Here is a 24740-nt window from a genome sequence, read left to right on the forward strand (position 1 = left end):
TACCAACCAGCACTTGTTTTAACAAAATGAAGATGTGAGGGCCAGCCATGATAATCTAAGTCTGGGCAGAAAGGAAGATGTGAGGGCCAGCCATGATAATCTAAGTCTGGGCAGAAAGGAAGATGTGAGGGCCAGCCATGATAATCTAAGTCTGGGCAGAAAGGAAGATGTGAGGGTCAGCCATGATAATCTAAGTCTGGGCAGAAAGGAAGATGTGAGGGCCAGCCATGATAATCTAAGACTGGGCAGAAAGGAAGTTCTTCACTTCCAACCATTATCACCTGAAGCTGTGTCTCTGGTTTGTTTGGTGCCATTGTCCTTCCTGTTTTCTGTCCCGTATGTCTGTGTATTGTGTGTTGTTCTTTTGTCCTTAGACTGACGCTGACGTACTCAATCATGACTTCTTTGACTTTGATATTGTGACCACTTGCAAGACTTTAGAGATAGGGCCATAAGCATAGGAGTATATTTCATAAAAAAGTCAGCCTCGGCCCCAAGCACATGGCTGCGGGCAGCAAGCCTGTATGGATGGCTGGGCTATTCAGCCTTGCTGTTACAAGGAATCGAGGCTGCCAGGCACAGTTGTAGAAGGCGATGTACCCCAATAGGATTTCTAACACTAAACAAAAAATCTGAGAGTAATCGCTATGGCCTAAAGAGGCTAACAATCTTTTTCCCCAGTGCTGCGTACCACCCTGCCCCCCTCCTGTGCTGGTGGGTGAGTTCCTTCCGCCTGCCCTGGGGACTACAGGCCTCAAACTTCTGGTCAAACCTGACCAAGGTTTGGCTTTGCAGGTAAAGGACTCTTTCAGATCCTATGGGTTATAAATATCTGTCATCATTTATAGGGGCTGGTTACAAATTATTGTTGGTTAATGTACAAAAATAAAAAACTTTTGTTGGTCTCAAATGTTTCACACTGGTACAGGATTGTTTATTTTTGTCACCTCAGTCTCCAGTCCACTGATGTCTTTATTTAAAAAATTACATTTATTCACTTATTGGATATGGGTGCTTGCCACAGTGCACATGAGGAAGTCAGAGAACAACTTGTAGAAACTAGGTCCCTCCACCATGAGTCCTGGGACCCACTGCAGGTCACATGACAAGCTGACTTTCCTGGGACCCACTGCAGGTCACCTGACGAGCTGACATTCCTTGCCGAGCCATCTCACTGGTCCACGGCAGCGCTTGGGTCCAGTCTTCCCTAACTTGAGACTCCTGCCCTCAGCCATGGCAAGAGGCCCACAACTTCTCTCTGTGGGATTCCTGGCTTCTAGGCAAATCTACGGTGTCCTGTGATGGAGGTAGGTGGCCCAAACAGAGCAATCTGGCAGAGGTCTCTCTAGAAATGCCTCTCATAGCCTGTGGGACAACCAGGCTTGCTCCCCAGCTCCTGTGTATTGACTGGGAGTGTGTCCTGAGCTGTGGGCACTGGTGACTCCACTTCTGAGGCTCCGGGGGCTCCAGGCTCCTCCAGTCTCTCTCTGAATGGGGGACTAAAGGCAACAGCATTTCTGCCTGGTTCCTCAGACCGCGCTTCACTTGACTCCAGGAAAGTGAGCTACAGCGGCCCACATTAGGAACCAGGCAAGACGGCAGATCTTCCTTCCCCAGCTGTCTCTTTCAGGAGTTCAGACCCATCTTGGCCATCATTTCTTCATAGACAGTCCATGCCATGGCAGCCATCAGAGTTCTACGGAGGGCCCGGGGAACGCTGCCATGGAAGAAGCCACGCAGCCCATAGTTCTGTGATAAGAACAATTCAACACTTCAAAAGCAAAGCCGCAGTACAGCTAGTTATGCCCATCACCAGAGACCTCGCTACTCCACTTTAGAACCTTAATTTCTATCTATAGTACCAAACCAAGGAGAAAACTAAGGAACCCCAATTTTCCTGTAACTGTTAGGGTCCGCCTCTTTAGATCTGCACTACCTAGGGAAACTTCTTAGTTGAAAAAAGAACACTTAGAATCTGGAGTGGTGGCGCAGGCCTTTAATCCTGGCACTCTGGAGGTAGAGGCACATGGAGCTTTTGAGTTCAAGGCCAGCCTAGTCTACATAACAAGTTCCAGAACAGCCAGTACTGCGTAATAGAGACCCTTTTCAAAAAACAAAACAAAACAACAACAACAACAACAAAGTCATTCAGGATCAGAGAGCACTTGCTGCTCTTCTAGAATTTGCTTTGCAGCACCCACAGGGCAGCTTATCTTTTACTCCAGCACCAAGGGATGCAGTGCCCTCTTCTGGCCTCCATAGGTACACACACACACACACACACACACACACACACACACACACACACACACATAAAATTAAAGGGATTTTTAAAAGAACATTAAAAGATTTGTCTGGGGTGCCAGAGGTTAAAACCAGATCTAGGCAACTGAAAAGCTCTCTCTCCTGGGAACTCCCTTATCAGAGCTGCTGCGAGCAGTTTGGTTTGTGTGTCTGTGGTTCTGTTTTCATTGCTCTGGTTTGTTGACTTGCTTTGAGATGGGACCCTCACTACCACAGCCCAGATAACACTCGCTTCAAATTCCTAATCCTCCTTCCACAGATGACAGAGCTAGGGCGAAGGTGTGGGCCACTATGCCCAGCCAGCTGTACCATTTATACAATGCAAAGAAGTGCCAAGCAGCATACAAAATACAGACTAGGGCTACCTGCCAAGTTAGGGATCTGGATCAGATTGCTGGAACTGGAGTTACAGTCGGAAGCTGGAAGATAAAATGCCCTTTGTAAGGGCAGCACACACTTCACAGCTTACCTTGAAGATGAGCGCGGCTGCCTGGCCAATCCACTGGGACTTCACTGGGGAGAGCTGCATGTGAGTCTTGATCACGTCTGCAGGCTGAGTCACCAGTGAAGCCAGAATGCCAGCAAATATCCCACAGCTGAAATTAACCAGGGGCATCACAGCAACATCTAACTGGTCTGAAACGGAACAAGAGCACAGACACGTGGAGAGGCAGGGTTAACCAGTGTGCTCAGGGCAGACATGACCAGAGTCCTGTGATGTGTCTGGATTGGGGTCATGGGAAAACTCATTATTCAGTATAATGATTTAAAACAATTAATATGCTAATTATATTTATTTCATAGTTACTTAAAACTATCTGACAGTTCTGCAGCACCTGACTGGACAGTGTGGGTGAGAACATCCTCTAACTGAACCGTACAGGTGAGAACACCACCCGAATGGACGGTGCAGGTGTGAACACTCTCTCACCTCGTTACTGACGCTAGGTGGGAAAATTTTAGTTTTTATTCACCAAGGACACTGCTGGCTTTGAAGATTCAATATATGCCAACACTTGGGAGGCAAAGGAGGGCAGACCTTTGTGAGGTCGAGGCCAGCCTGGTCACAAAGCAAGTTTCAAGACAGCCAGGGTTGTTATACAAAGAAACCCTGTCTCAAAAAAAACAAAAATAAAGTCAAAGATTTAATATACATTTCCAATATCAAAAAAGTATTCATTCATTAATTCCAGTTTTTAAAGATTAATGGACGTGAAACTTTAGTTTTTTAATTAATGTGGACACGACAGGTTAAGCCTGGTGACTCACTCATGCCTTAACCCTGTGCTCGGGAGGTGGAGGTCGGCTCAACTCTAGGGTCTCAGCCAGGCTGGATTACAATAGCGAGTCAGTTCTAGGCCACCCACAGCTACATTTCCTTACTGCCTTAAATTTCTGTTGTAAAATGAGACTGTGACCTGCAGGGCACATCTGTTCCCTGGGGGAAGAAGCCAGTCTCCCCGAGTCACCAGGGGTGTTCCCAGTCCCACTTCCCCCACTATCCAGACAGCTTCCTGAGCTCAGGCGCACTCTGCAGAATGGGTTCCAAGCAACTCTGCCTGGTTCTGTCAGCATCTGCCACCCAGACTTGGCTCGCGGTTGGCCCACAAGCTTACTGGGGGGACAGGTCAAGTTTGCGGTTCTGGCCCCACCCATAGAGGGCTCAGGACAGTAGCAGGGCACAGCAAGGGGACTGAAAACTTCCTCAAATCCCCAAGCAGTCAGTGTTGCCAGACTGCTCTGTTTGTCTCACAGGGAATGCTCACTGACAAACACACTCACAGGCTGCACCCCAAAGCTTCAGCCCTAGGGTGTCTGGGGCATGCTATTGCAGAGCCTTGTCAAAACACACTTTGTGTCTCATCCAGCCTACCCTCTTTCCTTCAGAAGACCCCAACTCTATAGGACATCCTAACACCCAGCCCCAAATTGGCTCCTGTGGCGGTTTGAATGTAATTGGCCCCATAAGCTCACAGGGAGTGACACGTACTGGAGTGGGTGTGGCCTTCTTGGAGGAAGTATGTCACTGTGGGGGTGGGCCTTGAGGTTTCAGACCAATTTCTATTGCCTGTAGGTCAAGATGTATTAGCTCTTCGTTCCTTCTCCAGCACCACGTATCCCTGCGTGACATCTTTTTCGAGACAGGGTTTCTCTACAGCCCTGGTTATCCTGGAACTAGCTCTTATAGACTAGGCTGGTCTCAAACTCACAAAGATCTGCCTGTCTTTGCCTCCCGAGGTTGGGAGTAAAGGCGTTCATCACCACCACAGGGCCAGCATGACATCATGTTGCACCATGATGGTAATGGACTGAACCTCTGAACTAAATGTCTTCGTTTATATGCATTGCCATGGTCGTGGTTCTCTTCACAGCTCCATTCCCAACGCTGCTATGACTATTCCAGAGAAAAAAGGGAAAATGCAGCCTCTCAGAGACTCCTCTTGCCAACCACACACTCCCTTACCTGTGCCACGGAGCACTGCGGTCTTGGTCTGGCTGTAAAACATCAGGTAGAGCCCTGAAAAGGGCGCGTCACGCAGCAGAGTTGCTGTCAGGCCTCTGAAGAGGCCCCGGTGGCCCTCGCTGCAGTAGATGCTCCTCAGGGCTGCATAGACGCTCCCATAGCTGTAAGTCCCACTCTACAAAGAGCAGATACAGTGACCGGCACAGGTCAGCGTCTGGACAGCGGCCCAAGCACAATTCAGGCTGCATACCATCACCAAGGAACCAGGCTTTCCTTCATATGTGGCTTCCCTGCCTACGAAACTGAGGTACCTAAGCACATTTGACCCTGAGTCAGACTACACACCCGGGAGCACAAGTGTTCACTACCCTGATCCCTAAGGTTCTAAAACTGTCAGACTTACCTCATAGCGTGTCTTGATCACGGTGATGGGTGACATGCAGACTCCTGCGACAGAGCGTGAGCCCATGCCCAGGATAATGGACTCCAGGGCGGTGGGAGGATGGCCTCGCAAGAAATACTGCTTCAAAGAGTACAGAGTGCCAAAGTAGATCCCTACGCCAGGGACACACCTCATGATGGACTGCGGGAAAGGCAGAGGGAGGGAGGATGAAAACAAAGGCTCAAAACTGCAAGGTGCCTTCTGGGAGGGTGGTCCACATGCAAGCTGCTTGTTTACAGTGTGGAGGGAGCACCAATGGGAGGAGGGGCGGCGGCAGGGCAGGCAGCAGCCAATGAGGAGTGTATCAGAGCAGCTACAGCTGTGGGTAAGTCAGCCCCTGGGCAAGCTTTAGCGAACATCCCACCCCTTGCCATCTCTCTGCTGAAGGGGCAAGGGGAGTGGTTAAACATCACTTCCCATCTTCTAGTGGCTGAAGGCTGGAGGGTGGGAACCAATGCTTGGTGCTTCCAGCAAGGTGGGCCAGAAAAAGCCTCTGGGTGAAGAAATAAGGTGTGGCTGTCCCAGGCCACTTCCCCAGTGGTGGCAAAGGTGAGGCTACACTGACAGGCAGTGGACGCCAGCCCCAGAGCTGGTGCCAGGCTAACAGTCGTACATCAGTGGCAGGACAGGGGACAGGGAGGAAGTCAACAGTCCCCTCATATCTGTCAGGAGGGGGTAGCCAGAACAGTGGAGAACCCTGAGCCCTATGCACGCTGCACTTCTGTCTCCACTGTTCAAGTACAGGTGACAAAGTTCACTTATAAACAAGGCACGGTCATAACCTTTGTGTGTCTGTGGCCTCCCTTGCCCTTACACCTTACTGTCCTGTTCTCCCTCTGCTTGTGATATTTGGAGCCAACGAAACACCTGGGGAGGAGACGATGCAGTGATCGACACAGGCACCAGGTGAGGTCAGGCTACTACTGACCTGAGGACCTGTCACGGGGGGGGGGGGGCAGCCACGATGATCCGCATGGCTGGACTGAGGAGCAGGGGTGCTGACAGCCAGAACATCCTGACCAAGAAAAGGCTGCCTTACTTCTGAAACTGTTCAAAAGAACCAAGACCGGTGTCCTCCCTTCAGCTCACTCCAGCTGCTGCAGGAGTCACAGCCCTTCAGGGACACTCAAGGATGATCTGATCTCATGATTTTGTCCTTTAACGTGCAATCTGAAACACTTGGGCAAACCTGGATAATATCCACATCCACGTTTCTTCTCCGTCTTCTGATAAGCAACTCAACAAGGTCCTCCCATGCCTCACTTGTTTCTGTTTCCAGACAGGATCTCATTCAGTAGCCTTGTCTGGCTGCTAATTCACGAGGATCCCCTGCCTCTGCTTCCTTAGTGCTGGGGTTATGTCTAGCAGTTACTTTAAAAAGAAAATTTATTTTTGTTTAGTGTATAGATGTGTGTCTGTATACGGGTTTGTACATGTATGTGAGAGAATGCAGAGTCCAGAAAAGAGCGCTGGATCCCCTGGACCTGGAGCTACAGTCAGTGTGAGCTGCCTGACATGGACGCTGGGATGGAACCCAGGTTTAAACACATGCTTTGTTTGCTCAACGCATGCTCTTTACCACTGAGCCATCCTCCAGTCCATTAGCACTTCCTGCCGGCCTTCAGTCTGCTCTCTCCCCTCCTGTCAGGCAGGGCGCGGGTCCCCTGCGCGGGCACCTTAGAGAAGAGCCTCGCTGCTTCACACCTGTCCCCTGGCTCAGCTTCCTCTCTCCTCAGTCACGTCAACGTGCCAGAAACACGGCAGCCGCTTCAGTCACAGGTACAGCTTGCTCTTGCCCAAGGCGGCTTCCGAACGCAGGTAATGCATCCCTCACTTGCGCTGAGTGGCTTGTGGTCACTCACTTCAGGAGATCTCCTGTTGAAGTCTTCAGCAGGCTCAGTGCCCTCTGGCGGACCACGCTGCCATCAATTAGACCATATTTTCTGTTCCTGTTTCCACTCACAAATGCAGTGTTCTGTCCACTTAACCTAGAACTTTCCACATGCTATGGCTGTGATCACACTGCACCATTAACTTCTGCAATCTGAACTATGACAACAAAAATAGCCTGGATTTCAGGACCTCCAGGGTGCACAAAGAAACGCTGTCTCAACAAAACAACAACAACAAAAGCCTGGATTTCAGGACATCCAGGGTGCACAAAGAAACCCTGTCTCAACAAAACAACAACAACAAAAGCCTGGATTTCTTTTTCCTCTTCCACAACTTCATACACACAGCATTCCTTCCTGCCATCTAGTGTTTTTTTCTTTTCTTCTTAAGATCTTCTACCTTCCCCGTCCCCTGAAAGCCCCGTCCAGCTTCCCTCTGGCCCATCCTACTGTCCGTACCAGTGCTCCTGTGTGCTGAGGGCACCATAAGTAAAACACGGGCTGCCCGGACACAAAGCTCAGGATTCCCAGCAGGTGATCTGACTACTAACAGCAACTGAGTGACGGCTGGGCAAGTGGGGAGCACGGCTCCGATGTGAGTGACCTCCCACACTCAAAACAATGCACAGCTGAAAGCTTATAAACTACTTATGTCATCTACAGAATTTTCTATTGAATGTTTCAGAGCAAGGCTGACTGCAGGGAACTAAAACCCCAGACTATGATTCGAAAGGGAAATGTCCCTCACAAACCATGTGTAACCTTGTTACCCGTGGGTGGCGCTGTTCTGAGAGGCAGTGAAATGTCAGAGGTAGGAGGCATGACTGCTGGACTTGGGTCACTGGAGCTGGCTTTGAAGTATGTCATAGACCCGCCTACTTCTGGCCGAGGCTCTCTGCTTCCTGGTTTGCTGAGATGTGATGAGTTGCCTCATGCCCCTCCTCTGAGACTGTGGAGAGCTATTCCAGCTGCCATGCCTTTCCCACCAAGATGGACTCCCGTCCCACACAAGCTCAGACAAGCATCTCCTCTCTTGAGCTGCTTCTGTGAGGGTTCTGGTTCTAGCCATGAAAGGTAACACACGGATGGGGAGGAGCTACACAGACAGGGAGGAGCTACTTAGATGGGGAGGAGCCACAGACAGGGACAAGCGACACAGGTGGGGAGGAGCCACACAGGTGGGGAGGAGCTACACAGATTGGGAGGAGCCACACAGATGGGGAGGAGCTACACGGATGGGGAGGAGTTACACAGATGGGGAGGAGCCACAAAGACGGGGAGGAGCTACATGGATGGAGAAGAGCTACATAGTCTAACAGTGACTGTGAGCTGGAGGAGAAGGATCACTAAAGAAGTGAAGCAGGAGAACCAAAAGGCAGCTTACAGGAGACATTCCTTTCCAAAGGCCCAGAGGACTTTCTGTGCGAACCACCTTCAAGAACACAGCCAACATCCCGACACGCCTGGACCTGAAGGAGACAAAAGGGACAGGAAAAGAAAACAACTTAACAGTTTTCTAACGACCAGACCCTCACAGTAGAGTTCCCACCAAAGACTGTCTAAAATCCGCAGGAATCTCTATACTAAATTTTATTATATATCGTGTGTGTGTGTGTGTGTGTGTGTGTGTGTTTGTGTGTGTGTGTACATGCAAACATCTGGAAGTCAGAGGACAACTTGCAAGAGTCGGTTTTCTTCTCCCACGTGAGTCCTAGGGATCAGTCTCAGGTGGTCAGGCTTGTAGTAAGCACCTGCAGAGATCACCCATCTCAGCAGCCCTGGAATTCTTCTTCATTTCCATGTGTTCATGGTTTGGCACACGCATACTTAACTGTTTATTTACACCACAAGCAATGGAATAAACTCCACTTTACATAGTAGCTCCCATAGTGCTCCGGAGACACAAACACATTTAAAATGGATGCTATTTACAACAAACAAACAAACAAACCAGTACCCGGCAGCATAGTTAGAATGTCATGAGCTTGCACCGGGTAACACAGTTACAATGTCACAAGCCCGCACTAGTACCCAGCAGCATAGTTACAATGTCACAAGCTTGCACCAGTAGCACAGTTACAATGTCACAAGCTTGCAACAGTAGCACAGTTACAATGTCACATGCTTGCAACAGTAGCACAGTTACAATGTCGCAAGCTTGCACCAGTACCAGGCAGCACAGTTACAATATCACAAGCTTGCACCAGTACTGGGCAGCATAGTTACAATGTCACAAGCTTGCACCAGTACTGGGCAGCATAGTTACAATGTCACAAGCTTGCAACAGTAGCACAGTTACAATGTCACAAGCTTGCACCAGTAGCATAGTTACAATGTCACAAGCTAACTCAAGAAAAATGCAAATGTCACCAAAGACAGTCCTCTGGAGCTGACCAAAAGACCCCAATTAACCAAGAAAAATCAAATTATAATGTGTTATAAATAATATATTAACTTTTTCTTCAGAAAACAGTATTCACAAAGCATGTGGCCCAGTACTCAGGAAACTGAGGCAGGAGGATTGCAAGTTCAAGGTTGGCACAGGATACACAGGAAGACTCTTGTCTGAAGTAAACACAAACAACAACCAAAAGGAATTCCAGCCTGGCTTGTGTTTCTCTATCATAAGGAAGTTGATTTAACTTGTAAGGCTAATCCTGTGTCTGAGAAGTTGCTAAACCTGGTTCCTCCATGAAGCAACAGCCTACCGTAGGTCCGAGGGCTGTAGGGTCTGCAGGCGTGTTTTGAGAAGATCCAAAGGCTGGAAGAGGAGGGTGGAGCAGGTCCCACTGATGGAACCACAGAGGAAAGCCTTGATCACCGGATGTAACTGCAAGACAAGAGACGGTGGTGTCAGCAGGCCTGGCCACCAAGCCAGCTCCTTTGCCCACACCTGCACCTGAAGCCCTTTAGGCTCCACCTGTCACAATCCCATTCTAGCCAAGGCTCTCTGCTTCCTGACTCTGAACTGTGACCACTTGCATCATGCCCCTCCCATAAGGCTGATGGGAGCTACTCCAAGTGCCAGGCTTTTCCACCAGGATGGGAAAGTAAAGTCTGCAGCCAATACTGAAATGTGCACAGCAAAAGGGACCTCTCTTGTCTCACTATTACTGCTGTAACGCTGGTTCCACTAGGCAACATGTCCATTTCACAGCAAGCGTCCCTGTCTGCCCTGACTGAAGAGTCACTGACCATGGTCTCATGCTGAGAGTAGTCTTAGCTGTTGGCTTCCCCAGGCTAGTTGGTTTAGGAACTATAGATGTTTATAGGAACAAGTCAAAAGCCATGAGGACCTAAGCTTGGCCACTGTGTATAGCTTCCAGCACTCCATCAATTTCTGTGCTTAGAGCTTAGCCTTTCAAGCGAGCAGTGGATGCAGTTGCACACACCTGGGAGGAGAGGCAGGCAATCTCTTAGTTGAGACCAGCCTGGCTTACAGAGTGAGAACGAGTTCCAGGACAGCCAGGGCTACACAGAGAAACCCTGTCTGCGGGGGGGGGGGGGGGGGGGGGAGTTAAAAAAACAGCAAAAACAAAAACAAACGAAACCCCTCTGCCTTTCTTCTACCCACTATCTCACAGAGACCCAGCGGACCACACACTGCGCAGTGCAGTGACTGCTGACCTGCGGCCCCGCCCTCAGCCCTGCCTCAGCACAGGTTGCCTTATCTTCTGGCTCCACACAGAAGGGCAGCACTCTTTCAGACACTCAAGTATCTCCCCTAGGCACACCCCAGGAGCCCCAGGTCAGGGCCTGGGCTTCCACGACAGTGTCTGTCCCCTTTCTGGAATGCAGCAGAGTCACCAATGGCAATGAACAGATGCTTCGAAACTCCTTCTCCTCCCACCAGGACACTTGGCACAGCCCATCTGGGGACCTTCTCTTCCCCCATTTCATTTAATGACATCTCACTCCCCACCCCCGAAATCAGACAAGATTAGGGGCATTCCAGGTGGTATGGCCATAGATTACTTATTTAAGTAACTGACACACTGTAGTCCTAATGGCTTACTAGGACTATGAAGTCTATTACATCAAATTACCAAGACCCCAAATGTCATCAGAAGCACCCATTCCAGAGAGAAGAGAACCCACCCTAACTTCCATCAAACACACCTGGGGTTGGCGTTAAGCCCACTGGGACTAAATAAGTTCTGAGAGTTGAAGGCTGGATGAGACAACCGCCCTGGGTGCCAGCAGGGCTCCAGAAGACAGCCGGCACAACCAGGCAGTATGCATTTCAGCACATCTGTACTGGCGGCCAGTGCCCTCTCCCCAAAGATGCCAGCTATTCTGCTAATCAATTCCCCAAAACTCTGCTCAGCCTTACCTGAGCCTCTGAAGTGTTGGGGGGTTCAATCCCCTCACACACCAGGCCCCTCTCTTCCTTGGACATCTCTTCCGTATCTGGAAACCTGCTCCAGAGTCTCTGTTTCCAGTGCCAGATCGTCCCATCTCCACTCCCTCTGTGCCAGTCACTCTCCAGGCCTTGGGCTTGTCATCTAGCCAGAGCTCCTCCAGTAAGGCTCCTGCAGATTCACTGGGCCCGCACATCCCAGGCCCCCTCTTCCACCCTGTCCTTAACTTTGAGTTCTTAGGTGCATTTGATATCAGTGACCACCTCTCTCTCAGTATTGGTTTCTTCCAGCACCCACCTCACCCCACTGCTGCTACAGGTCTCTCCTCCCTCTGCCTGCACCTCAGTGCTGTTCCAGCTCTTATCTCTTCAGTCTGCAGCCCCACCCACAACCGTTCACAGGCATTCCCCATTCCCACTGCACCCACCGACCCTCCAGCCAAACTCTGCCATCCCAGTATTCCCTCCTGCCCACAGGGGCTCGCAGGGGTCTCAAACTCAACAATTCAAACTAAAAACATGGGCAACAGTCTGTCACCTGCCCCTCCCCAGCCCCAGGAGACTTGCTCAGCTTGCTGCTTCCTGACCACGTCCTGATGGCTGGCCCACTGGTCTGCCCTAGCCGTCCCTTCAGCCTAAACAAGAGAGACTCTCTAAAGGACTTTATTCAGGAACAACCAGGGGCTGCAAATGTGTGCCAGGAGTCCCATGAGTATTCTTGAGCCCTCTCATTCCAGCCCAGCACTGAGCCCCATCCTCCCCTCACTTCTCTGGCCACTGCTCACTGTCATCTTCACATCCGTCAGCAGCTTCAGCTTCCTCCCTTCCGTGCACAGACTACTGCTCATGGAGCTCCAGACAAGCCACACAACACTGCTCAGAGCTCAGAGGTCACCTCAGACAACATTTTGTTTTGTTTTGAGACAGGGTTTCTCTTCTCAGTAGCTCTGGTGCCTATCCTGGAACTAGCTCTTGTGGACCAGGCTGGCCTTGAACTCACAGAAATGCACCTGCCTCTGCCTCTGAGTGCAGGGATTAAAGGCGTGCACCACCGCCCAGCTTGACATTTATAAACTTGAGCTCTTCTCTCTCCCTTAGGCCAACCTGCTGCTCCCCAGCGGCAGCTGTTGGACCCCTGCTCTTCACCTATCCTGTCTGGGCTTCTCCTTACCAGTTCACTCTGCTCCTGACCAGCTCTCAGCCTGCCTTCTGGACCCAACCGGGCTCAAGGGCCACCTCTCCCTCCTTGCTGACTGCCAGGACCTTTTTACCTCAATCATTGACCCCCTCAGTCTACTCCCTCTCCTAAAGCCAGGGTTATCTTTAAAAACTGCAAATTGGAGTCTGCAGCGTCAATGACACCGTGTTCTGCTCCCAACTCAAACAAGCCAACAGGACGGGGCCCAAGTCATAAGTAATGGCAAACGCACTAGAAACTACTAAACATGGCAAATCTGTCCTGCGTGTTGGTTCAGAGGAAATGAGAACTATTAGTTGGTCGCTCTCTAACTCCGCTGCGAGGCCCTGGAGCAGCACACGGCTCTCCTCCCCTCCCTGGCCCGCACAGTGACATCGTCCACTGCCACGGTGTTGCTCTCCCTGCCCGCTCACTCTGAACACCCAGACATTAGCCTACCTCCATCTGTGCTGCTCACAAGCCCCATGTCAGGCCCCACTGACTCTCTTGGTGACACCTGGAACAGACCCCTGTGGCCATCATCCCTATGACCAAGGGTACAAGACAAGAGGAGACACAACTCCTGTCTCCTGCATGCTTCTGTAAGAACTGGCATGGAAGCAAGGCATGGTTGCTGGGGACGCAGCCCCGGCGCTCATATTACTACAAAATGGCGCCCAGACGTGGAGAAAGCTTGGGAAAGAGTAAAGCATGTTTTCTTGGTAGCAGCAATTTCTCGGGTCTACTCTGCTTCCTAGAGGCAAGCAAGCGCTCTCATCTAAGAGAGGCTTCCTGACTCAGCTTTAGCTGCAAAGCTTGCAGCTCTTTTAAGAGGTCCTGCCACGAAACACTTAAACGGTGTTGACGAAAAGCTGAACGAATGCTTTTCGGTTTTCAGCAGTAGCAGGAAAAAAGTGGCACCATTTAAAAATGCCGGCTTTCTAGGCTGTCCTGCCAGGGCAAACTCTGACTCTTTTACACAGGCGGTTCATGCGGTTTGCAAGCACAGGCTGCTGAAGCTCGCTTGCTGGCAGGGACCTTGAAATGCCATAGAGTTGTGGCAGTAAACATGGCTACAGCCAGTACCTCAGCCATGAGGCTGGAAAGCTAAGGAATGGGCTGGATCTAGCTGCCAAAGTCACGGCTTTAATCCCACCCATATTGCTCAGTAATTTAAAGGCTCGTGTGGTCAGAAAAAGAGAGATATACAGTAAAGAGGGATTCAAAGACAAAGAAAATTTCTAAATAGTTTATTGTGTGTTAAAAATATATGCACGCTAAAAGTTGAAGTTCTTAAAGTAAAAAAAAAGGAAGAGAGTTGTTGGGTGTGGTAGTACACACCTTTAATCCCAACACTTGGGAGGCAGAGGGAGATTGACCTCTGTGACTTCTAGGTGTGGTAGCACATGCCTTTAATCCCAATGCCTGGGAGGTAGAGACAGGCAGATCTCTGAGAGTTCAAGGACAGCTTGGTCTACAGAGTTATTCCAGGTCAAAGATACAGAGAACCTGTCTCAAAAAGCAAAAAATAAAAATAAACAAAATAGAGGTTAAAATGAAACACACAAAGATGGAAAATACACAGAGAATTTTGATACTGCATGCTATTATGCACTGTTTGAATTGTTTGAATGCTGAGAAAAGAGCAACAGCTGCTAAAAGATATTTGTTTATAAATGCTGCTGAACTAATCCAACATAGATATTTTGAAAATGCCTTGACTTCGAAATTTGGATCTAAGGACATGATGCTTTGGAAAGGAGTTTCTTATTTTGTTTTCACAGAGGGTGAGAGTCTGTGGATTGTTTCTATTCCAATATGGTATGATGGACCACACCCTCCTGAAGGGTTGCTGTGAACACCTTCAGAAAACTGCTTCGCTCAACTGCCAACTGAGATGAAACTAGCACACAGGTTATACCATGAAAGACCTAATTAACGACGCCCTCATTCAGCAGGAAGCAGTTTGGAGAGAAAAAACTGCGCCCATGTTCCCAAATATGGTTTATAAACATTCTTTTACATTTAAAGGGGGATATGATATAGATATGAATAATTTGCACTAGTATAGATTTTGCTTTATTTATAGAGATTTAAGGTCAATTTTGTTATATGTATATGTATTTCTGATCTTTATTAAGGTACTGTGATTGTGTAGTTCACTTAAAAATGTAATGTATACAGGTTGTTAATGGATAATCAATAATAGTCAAGCTTGTAGTCATGTTAGTTAAGATTTTCTAGATGTACATAGATATATTTTAGATAGGTATTCTTCATATTTTTCAAAGATTATAGAATATGGCATTTTAAATGTTTTAACAACTTAGGGTTTTTCATGACAATGAGACACTCTGCTCCTGGCAGCACCAATCTACTTCAAGAAGAAGATGGGCATCGAAGAGGATCCTTATGGAGTTTGATAGCCATTTGGGCAAGAAACTGCTCTTGCCTGGACTATTGCATAAACTGGACACAGAGAACCCACAGAGAGAGGACTATTGAACTTGCCTAAAGGTGAGATGATCTTTCGGGGTTCCTGATTCATGAAAGAGTCTGCGAGACATTCTGCAGGACACAGCAGATAGTGACTGAACTGCCTTTGAAATTTCCTCCTTCACTGAAACGTCTGCTGGAAACTATGGGCCTGTAGGCCGAAGATGGATGCCCCAACAGTACAGAGGAACTTTGGGTGACTGTCCAGGCAGCGAGATGTCTCTGTGATTTTTAGAGTTTTGTAAATTGCTTACTTCTCATTTACTTAGGTAATAATATATCCTTCTGGAATCTTTGATGGAGTTGAAGAATAGATAGATAGTTACAGTTATAGTTTTCCATTGTTATGATAAAGATAAAATAGGTGTAAATATTGTAATTTTTACTTGATAACTGTTTTGTTATATGTAATTTTGCTATGTTAAAGTTAAAGCCTTCCTTTTTTTTGTTTAAACAGAAAAAGGGGAAATGATGGAGGAGGGTCAATGGCTGGTAAGGAAACTGCCTTGGCCCATTTTATTGGTTAGAGCATAGGTGGGTGGAGTAGACAGAACAGAATGCTGGGAGGAAGAAGAAGTGAGCTCAGACTCAACAGCTCTGCTCTGGAGCAGAGACGCCATGCTCCCCTCTCCAGGGCAGACGTGATAGCTCTGCTCTCTGAGGCAGACACGATCAAGCTCTGGCCCAGGATGGACGTAGGCTAGAATCTTCCCAGTAAGCGCACCTCGGTGATACATACTTTATTAGAAATGGGCTAGTCCAGGTGTGAGAGTTAGCCGAGAAGAGGCTAGATATAATGGGCCAAGCAGTGCTTAAAAGAATACAATTTGTGTGTTGTTATTTCGGGGCATAAGCTAGCAGGCGGCCGGGGTGCTGGGGACGCAGCCCCGCCTCTCCTATTACAACACATGGTGGCAGACACCTCTGATCCCAGCATTCCAGAGGATGAGGCAGAAGGGCAACCTGATCTACATGGAGCTCAGTGTTCCATGACAGCCAGAACTACATAGAGAGGCTCTGAAATCACAAAACAAAACAAGACCTGACTGTGGGGCTGGTGTGCAGAAAGTGTGCAACATAGACGGATGAATGATTCTGCCTAACAGGAAACCTGTACCTGATGGAGGAAGGTCATTGGCTAATAAAGGAACTGCCTCAGCCCATTTCATTGGTAGAAGATAGGTGGGAGGAGTAGACAGAACAAAACGCTGGGAGGAAGAGGAAGTGAGCTCAGACTCGACAGCTCTCCTCTCGGGAGCAGACGCCTCAGCAGAGACGCCATGCTCCCCGCTCCAGGGAAGATGCACACTATGAAGCTCCGACCCAGGATGGACTTAGGCTAGAATCTTCCCGGTAAGACCGGTGCTATACAGATGATAAGAAATGGGCTAGTCCAGGTGCGAGAGTTAGCCTAGAAGAGGCTAGGTAGAAATGAGCCAAGCGGTGTTTAAAAGAATACAGTGTCCATGTAATTATTTCGGGGCATAAGCTAGCCGGGCAGGCGGCTGGGGTGTTGGGGACGCAGCCCCGCCGCTCTTATTACTACATGTACCCACTTCTCCTAGAGCAGAGACCCACAGGATAAGGCCCAGTAGCCCCTGCATGCCCTACCCCAGAACAGGTTAAGGTCACCCCAACTCTTTCCAGCAGTTTGGTCCAGCAAGGTTCCAAGAAGGAACAGTAATTACACCTAGGCACCGCACCCTATGTTTATCTGTTCTGGGAGCTGAGCCTAGGCCTCATGCACGCGGGCAAGCATGCCACCACGAGCTCTACTTCCAGCCCTGCCCCTCTTTATTTTAAGGCTGCCATCCTTCACCTCCATGCTGGATGGCAGAAACTGCATTTTAAATGTCTCACCTTCACAGCACAGGGACCAAGCACATCACTGGCCCAATAAATATCCACTGAACCAACTTGTTTTTGTTTGGTTTTTTGTTTTTCAAAACAGGGTTTCTCTGTGTAGCCCTGGCTGTCCTGGGACTCGCTCTGTAGACCAGGCTGGCCTAGAACTTGGAGATCTGTCTGCCTCTGCCTCCTGGTATTAAAGGTATGCATCAACACCATCCGGCCACAATGTCAATTCTAATAGATAAACCAAAAACTAAAAAAAAGAAAAGAAACAAAAAGAAGCAGGTAGCTTAAACAGCATCGGGACTTTGTATATGTGCAGCATATTCTTTGAGTGGATTAGGTTTTTTTTGTGGGCCTATGGTCGTACTTGTTTTGAGACAGGGTCTCACTATTCCAGATCTACCTGCCTCTCCAGGAGCCACTGTGCCGGGTCCTGGGTTTAGTTTTATTTGTTATAGTGATGTATATTGAGGTGCCTTACCCCAGGAATACACCTCCAATTTTAAGACATTTAATTTATTTTAGTAGTTCAACCCTATTCACAGATTAAAGGTGAACATTCCAATTTTCTAAGTGTGAGAATGGACAAAAACAATCAGAAAGGGCTGGAGAACAGTCAAAAGGGGCTGGAAAGCAGTGTTACCCCAGAAGGCCATGGGGTTCCCAACAGCCATATGGGAAGGGGTGCTCACAACCACTTGTAACTCCAGCTCCAGGGGATCCCAATACCCTGTTGGCCTCCGTGGGCAAGTGCACTCTTGTGTACATACCCCACCGCACGCGCGCGCGCACACACACACATACACAAATATAAACTAAAAGCATAATCAGCAAACACAAGGTGAGTATCATTTCAACAGCCAATTAGTTCCACAATTTCTAACCACCCACACACAAAATCCCTATGTCCAATATAAACAGAAGGAGAAAGATGGCAGTCCAGAGAAAAATGCTAAGTAGTGATTCTGGAGCAGCCATGGTTATCTTTAAAGATTTCCAAAAAGCCACACACAGGGGAGCACACGCCTTTAGTCTCAGCACTATGGAAACAGAGACAGGTCAGTCTCTCCGAGTTCGAAGCCAGCCTGGTCTAAATAGCGAGCTCCAGCCAGGGCTGCACAATGAGGTCCTGTCTCAAAAACAAGTAAAAAAATAAAATAAAAAATTTAAATCTATTTCCAAAGGAGTGCGTCCTCCTCCCAGCAAGGGGCACCGCCACCCAGGTCCGCCCGGCCTCCCGACGCACCCCCGCCTCCGCCTATGGCTGGCGAGGACCCGCCCACGCCTCCGCCAATGGCAGCCCGGAGCCCGGCCGCGCAGCCAATCTGACCGAGGGGGCGTGGCCTTCGCGAGCCGGGGACGCTGAGGCAGCAGCAGACCGCAGGGAAGCGGGGCCGGGAGGGCGGCCTGAGACCCGAGGTGACCGGCGGCGCTCACCTCCATGACCGGTAGCGTGTTCTAGAACGAGAATGTTCTAGAAGCACATGGCAGTTCCCGACCCTCTCCCCCGTCCCCACGTTACCATGAGCGTCTCCACCGTGTCCTCCACGTCCTGCGGCGGCAACAGCGCAGAGCGCGCCTTCTCGATCACGGGGGACGCGAGCCCGGCCCCGGACACGGCGAGGCTCCGCGGCTCCGCGCTCACGCCCATCCCTCCCCGCCGCTCCGCCCCGCCGCAGGCCTCAGTACCCGAGTCTAGCGGGTCTGTGTTTCCGGGGGAGGAGAAAGTGGGAGGAACCAGTCAGGAAGGTGAGAGTCCACTTCCGCTTCCGTTGATGGAGCCCGTCCGGCGCCTAGTAGCGTTCTGACGCCACCTGGTGGCTACACGCAGAACTGCAGCCTGCGGTTTTTAGTTGGAGACCCAAGACTTGCCGGGATAGCTAAAACGTTTTTATGAAATGTGTGACTGGCTGATTTGTAATTGTATTTAATTTTAATTTAATTATATTTAAGAATTTATAGCCGGGCAGTGGTGGCACACGCCTTTAATCCCAGCCCTCGGGAGGCGGAAGCTGGCAGGTTTTTGTGAATTCAAGGCCAACATGGTCTACAGAGCTAGTTCCAGGACTGCTAGGACTGTTTACACAGAGAAACCCTGGCTCAGGGGGAATAAAAAAAAGAATTGAAGCAAGTTGGGATGCCTTCCTTTTAGACACGGCTTTTTAAAAATACAATTCATATTTCTCCATTTATTTATATGTTTACTTATTTTATTTTTTGTTTTTCTAGACATGGTTTCTTTGTGTAGCTCTGGCTGTCCCGGACTTGCTCTGTAGACGAGGTTGGCCTTGAACTCAGAGATCCTCCTGCCTCTGCCTCCAGCTGAGTGCTGGGATAAAAGACGTGTGCTGCCACAACCCACCTTTTCAAATTTATTTTTGTAGACTTTATTTTAATTATGTGTGTGGGTGTGTCCATGTGAGTGGTGCAGATGTGGGGCCCGTAGAGGCCAGAGAGGGCCATCAGATCCCCGGGGCTGGAGTTACAGGCAGTTGCGAACTGCTTGCAAGGCTGCTGGGAACTAACCTCAGGTCCACTACCACATCTCTTTTTTATTTTTTGAGAATTTCTAGCTGCATATAATGTGTCTGATCAAATCCAGCCCCCATTCCCTCCCCTCTGGTCCTTCCCCCCATCCACATTTCTCTTTGAACACTGACCTCTGTATGTCAATCACACGCCTGATAGCTAATATTTATAAGATAAATTATATTATTACTTTCTTAGTCAGTTTTGGTCTTAGAGATGGAACCCAAGGCCTCAGGTTTGCACCATTGAGCTACACCTGGCTGCATTCATGCGTTCACTAATGCACGCATGCATTTATTCAGTAGTTTATCTGAGACTGGGTATTGCTGTGCACCTCTAGATGGCCTGCAGCTCACTAAGTAGGTGAGGCTGGCTTCAAACTCATTGAAATCCACCTGCCTCTGCCTCCTGAGTACTGGAATTAAAGATAGGCGCCCCCAGGCCTGACTCATTAATAATTTTTTGTGATACATGTTGAAATGATGCTTTAGATATATTGGGATCAATGAATTTTTTTTATTGATGTTAATTTCACTTGTTTCTGCTCTTTAAATTTTGGGATTATTTTATGTGATAAGTATTTTACCTGCATGTATGTATACTGCAAGTGTTACAGCTCTGGAGGGAATGGTATCCTGACTTGTCGGGAAGTCAGGCTCTACCTACAGCTGACCTGTCGGGAAGTTAGACTATCCCTGAAGTTGGGATCCAGTGGAGGATGGTCTCCCTTCAAGATGTGGGGACCTGCTCCTCCTGGAGAGAGAGCCTTTATAGCTGAGCTCTGCTCTGCTTCAAGGGAGTTTCCCAGCAGGAGTATCGGTTTCTTCTCTGCTTTACTCTGTTAATGGGAAACCCCTGCAGAAATGTAGCATCTGCTAGGGCTCTGGCAAAAAGTTGTTACTTCTGCTCTGCTTGCCTAAGGGCAATTCCAGCAAAGACGCCAGTGAAAGAAGATCTTCACCCAAAACTATTTCAAGAGAGATTTATTTGGGAAGGAGGAATCCAGGAGGGTGGCTGTCTCTGCCAGGGTAGAGGGCAGCTGCCAACTGAACAGATTTATACACAGGGCTTCTCAGGGGCAGAGTTTTTCCAGGCAGAAGCTTTTCAGGGCGGGAATTGGTCAGATTTCAATCCCCTTGGGTTTAGACAAACTCAGATTGGCCATGTTTCATGCTCAAGGATTGGTTGGTATTGTATTCAGTTGGCCAGGGACAGATTTGGCTCTGGTTTCAGGGTCAGGATGTGTTTCTTTGGCTCTGGTTTCAGGGTCAGAATGTGTTTCTTTGGTTCTGGTTTCAAGGTTAAAATGTGTTTCTTTCACAGGCTCTGGGTTCAGGGCCAGGGTGAGTTTCTTTGACTGTCCCTTTTATCCTATGTGTACCATATGCATGCAGTGCCCATAGAAGCCAGAAGAGGACATAGATCTCCTGGAACTGGAATTACAGATGGTTGTGAGCCACATGGGTGCTGAGGACCAAACCTTGGTCTTCTGTAAAAGCAACAGTACTCTCATTGCGGAGCCATCTCTCGAGCCTCCTCTTTATGCTTCTTAAAATACTACCACTAGACCATTTAAAATACCACATTGGTTTGCATTATTTTTTTTAAATATTTATTTATTATGTGTACAATATTCTGTCTGTGTATATGTCTGCAGGCCAGAAGAGGACACCAGACCTCATTACAGATGGTTGTGAGCCACCATGTGGTTGCTGGGAATTGAACTCAGGACCTTTGGAAGAGCAGGCAATGCTCTTAACCACTGAGCCATCTCTCCAGCCCCCTGCATTATATTTCTTTTGGACATTCCCAGTCCAGATATCTCAAATGTGTGGTTTGTGGCTCACTCGCACATTTTGGTTTCCAGCTTCCCATGTATCTGTGTGGCAGACGTGTGGAAGAGATCCTGATGCTCTTGTTGGAAATACATGCACATAGCATCAGTGTCTGGCCATCCCAAGAGTAAAATCTGAACTTACAAACATGCCGTGTCAGAGCCCAACTGCTGCTCAGGCGCAGCCCTTGCAGCAACCCTTTTGCCTCACAGATAACGCCCTGTCTGTGAGTCCCTTAACTGACAGACCTCCAGGTACTAGGAGCTCTCATCTGCAGAAGTGAGTTTACTTCAAAGGAATATTGATGGCCACACATCCATCTCCCCTTCCCTGCTTCCTATCTGAAATCAGAAAGCCTGGCTTCAGGCTTGTGCTGTGATCCTGGCTACTTCTATGTCAACTTGATACAAGCTAGAGTCACTGAAAGGGGGGAACCATAATTGGGAAAATGTCTCCATAAGATCCAGCTAAGGCATGTTCTTAATTAGTGTTGGGGGAGGGAAATAGCCCATGGTGCATGGTGCCAGCCCTGGACTAGAGGTCCTGAGTTCTGTAAGAAAGCAGGCTGAGCAAGCCATGGGGAACAAGCCAGTAAGCAGCTCTCCTGCATGGCCTCTGCATCTGCTCCTGGCTCCAGGTTCCTGCCCTGTTTGAGTTCCTGCCCTGACTTCCTTCAGTGATGAACAGTGATACGGAAGGGTAAGCCACGTAAACCCTTTCCTCCCCAACTTTTTTTTTTTTTGGTCGTGGTGTTTCTTTTTTCTTCTTGTTCTTTTTTTTTAAACTTTTTTGTTGTTATTTTTTTTAATTTTATTTTATTGATATTTATTGAGCTCTACATTTTTCTCTGCTCCCCTCCTTGCCTCTCCCCTCCCCTCTTCAATATTCCCCCAAGGTCCCCATGCTCCCAATTTACTCAGGAGATCTTGTCTTTTTCTACTTTCTATTTCCCATGTAGATTATATCTATGTAAATCTCTCTTAGTGTCCACATTGTTGTCTAAATCCTCTGGGACTATGGTTTGTAGGCTGGCTTTCTTTGCTTTATATTTAAAAACCACCTATGAGTGAGTACATGTGATAATTGTCTTTATGTGTCTGGGTTACCTCACTCAAAATAATGTTTTCTAGTTCCATCCATTTTCCTGCAGAATTCAAGCAGTTGTTATTTTTTTCTGCTGTGTAGTACTCCATTGTGTAAATGCACCACTTTTTCTTTATCCATTCTTCGGTTGAGGGGCATTTAGGTTGTTTGCAGTTTCTGGCTATGACAAATAATGCTGCTGTGAACATAGTTGAGCACATGTCCTTGTGGTACGATTGCGCATCCTTTGGATATATCCCCAGAAGTGGTATTACTAGGACTGGAGGTAGGTTGTTTCCTAATTTTCTGGGAAATTCCATACTGATATCCAAAGGGGCTATACCCAAAAGTGGTATTACTGGCTCTTTTTTAAAAATATTTTTTTTATTTATTATATATTTGTCTGTGTGTATGCCTGCAAGCCAGAAGAGGGCACCAGACCTCATTATAGATGCTCATTACAGATGGTTGTAAGCCACCATGTGGTTGCTGGAAATTGAACTCAGGACCTTTGGAAGGGCAGGCAATGCTCTTAACCACTGAGCCATCTCTCCAGCACCTTACTGGGTCTTGAGAAAGGTTGTTTTCTAATTTTCTGAGAAATTACCACACTGACATCCAAAGAGATTGTACCAGCTTGCATTCCTACCAGCAATGCAGAAGTGTTCCTTTTTCTCCACAGCCTCTCCAGCATAAGTTGTCATCAGTGTTTTTGATTTTGGCCATTCTTGCAGGTGTAAGATAGAATCTCAGAGTTGTTTTGATTTGCATTTCTCTGATGACTAAGGATGTTGAACATTTTTTTAAGCGTCTTTCAACCATTTTAGATTTCTCTGTTGAGAGTTCTCTGTTTAGGTCTGTACTCGATTTTTTTTAATTGTATTATGTGATCTTTTGGTGTCCAATTTCTTGAGTTCTTTGTATATTTTAGAGATCAGACCTCTGTCTAATGTGGGGTTAGTGAAGATCTTTTCCCATTCTGTAGGCTGTATTGTTGACTGTGCCCTTTGCTTCACAGAAGCTTTTCAGTTTCAGTAGGTCCCATTTATTAATTGTTTCTCTCAGTGTCTGTGCTGCTGGGGTTATATTTAGGAAGTGGTTCCCTGTGCCAATGCATTCAAGTGTATTTCCCACTTTTTCTTCTATAAGGTTTTGTGTGGGTGGCTTTGATTCATTTGGACTTGAATTTTGTGCATGGTGATAGATATGGGTTCATTTTCATTTTTCTACATGTTGCTATCCAGTTATGCCAGCACCACTTGTTAAATATGCTTTCTGTTTTTCCATTTGATATTTTTTGCTTATTTATCAAAGATCAGGTGTTCAAAGATGTGTGGATTGATATCCGGATTGTCTATTCAGTTCTATTAGTCCTCCTGTCTGTTCTTATGCCAATACCAGGCTGTTTTCAGTACTGTAGTTCTGTAGTAGTGTTTGAAATCAGGGATTGTGATGCCTCCAGAAGTTCTTTTATTGCACAGGATTGTTTTGGCTATCCTTGGTTTTTTTTTTTAAGGTTTATTTAACTTTATTTTATGTGCATTGGTGTGAATGTGTCAGATCCCCTGCAACTGGATCTTCAGACAGTTGTGAGCTGCCATGTAGGTGCTGGTAAGTGAACCCGGGTCCTCTGGAAGAGTAGTCAGTGCTCTTAACCACTGAGCCATATCTCCAGCCCCTATCCTTGGGTTTTTTGCTTTTCCAAATGAAGTTGAGTACCGTTCTTTTGAGGTCTTTGAAGAATTTTGCTGGGATTTTGCTGGGCATTGCGTTGAATCTGTAGATTGCTTTTGATAAGATTGCCATTTTTACTGTTAATTCTGCCTACCCAATAGCATGGGAGGTCTTTCCACTTTCTGGTGTCTTTTTCAATTTCTTTCTTCAAAGATTTATTAAAGTTCGTGTCATACAAGTCTTAGATTAGATTGACCTGTCCAGTGATTAGGAGTGTTGAAGTCTCCCACTTTTAGTGTGTGGGGTTTAATATATTATGTAAACTTTAGAAGTGTTTCTTTGACATATGAGGGTGCCTTTGTATTTGGGGCATAGATGTTCAGTATTGAAATTTCCTCTTGATGAATTTTTCCTGTGACTAACATGAAATGTCCTTCTTTGTCTCTTTTGACTGATTTTTGCTTGAAGTCTATTTTGTTAGATATTAAGATAGCTACACCCGCTTGTTTCTTAGGTCCATTTGATTGGTATATTTTTCCCATCCTTTTATTCTGAGACGATGTCTGTCTTTGAGGTTGAGATGCATTTTTTGTATGCAGAAGAAGGGTGGATTCTGTTTTCGTATCCAAT

The 24740-nt window shown here is 47.7% G+C and overlaps 1 protein-coding gene across 2 annotated transcripts; it reads right to left on the reverse strand.

Annotated features, from left to right (window-relative positions):
• Positions 1–912: 912 nt before the first annotated feature.
• Positions 913–18694, reverse strand: Slc25a38 (solute carrier family 25 member 38). 2 transcript variants are annotated; one of them, XM_075964150.1, is made up of 8 exons: positions 18512–18647; positions 11436–11607; positions 9811–9932; positions 8487–8571; positions 5172–5351; positions 4769–4943; positions 2774–2940; positions 913–1749 (listed from the first exon to the last, which is right to left on the reverse strand). In XM_075964150.1, exons 2-8 carry the CDS (start codon positions 11499–11501, stop codon positions 1627–1629), a joined length of 918 nt encoding a protein of 305 aa, XP_075820265.1. In that variant the 5' UTR covers positions 11502–11607; positions 18512–18647; the 3' UTR covers positions 913–1626. The 2 variants fall into 2 exon arrangements, with proteins under 2 accessions (XP_075820265.1, XP_075820264.1); XM_075964149.1 differs by lacking the exon at positions 11436–11607 and having other exon boundaries at positions 18512–18694.
• Between the last annotated feature and the right edge of the window lie 6046 nt (positions 18695–24740).

This window comes from Microtus pennsylvanicus, chromosome 3 (assembly GCF_037038515.1).
Source record: "Microtus pennsylvanicus isolate mMicPen1 chromosome 3, mMicPen1.hap1, whole genome shotgun sequence".
Taxonomy (NCBI): Eukaryota; Metazoa; Chordata; class Mammalia; order Rodentia; family Cricetidae; genus Microtus; species Microtus pennsylvanicus.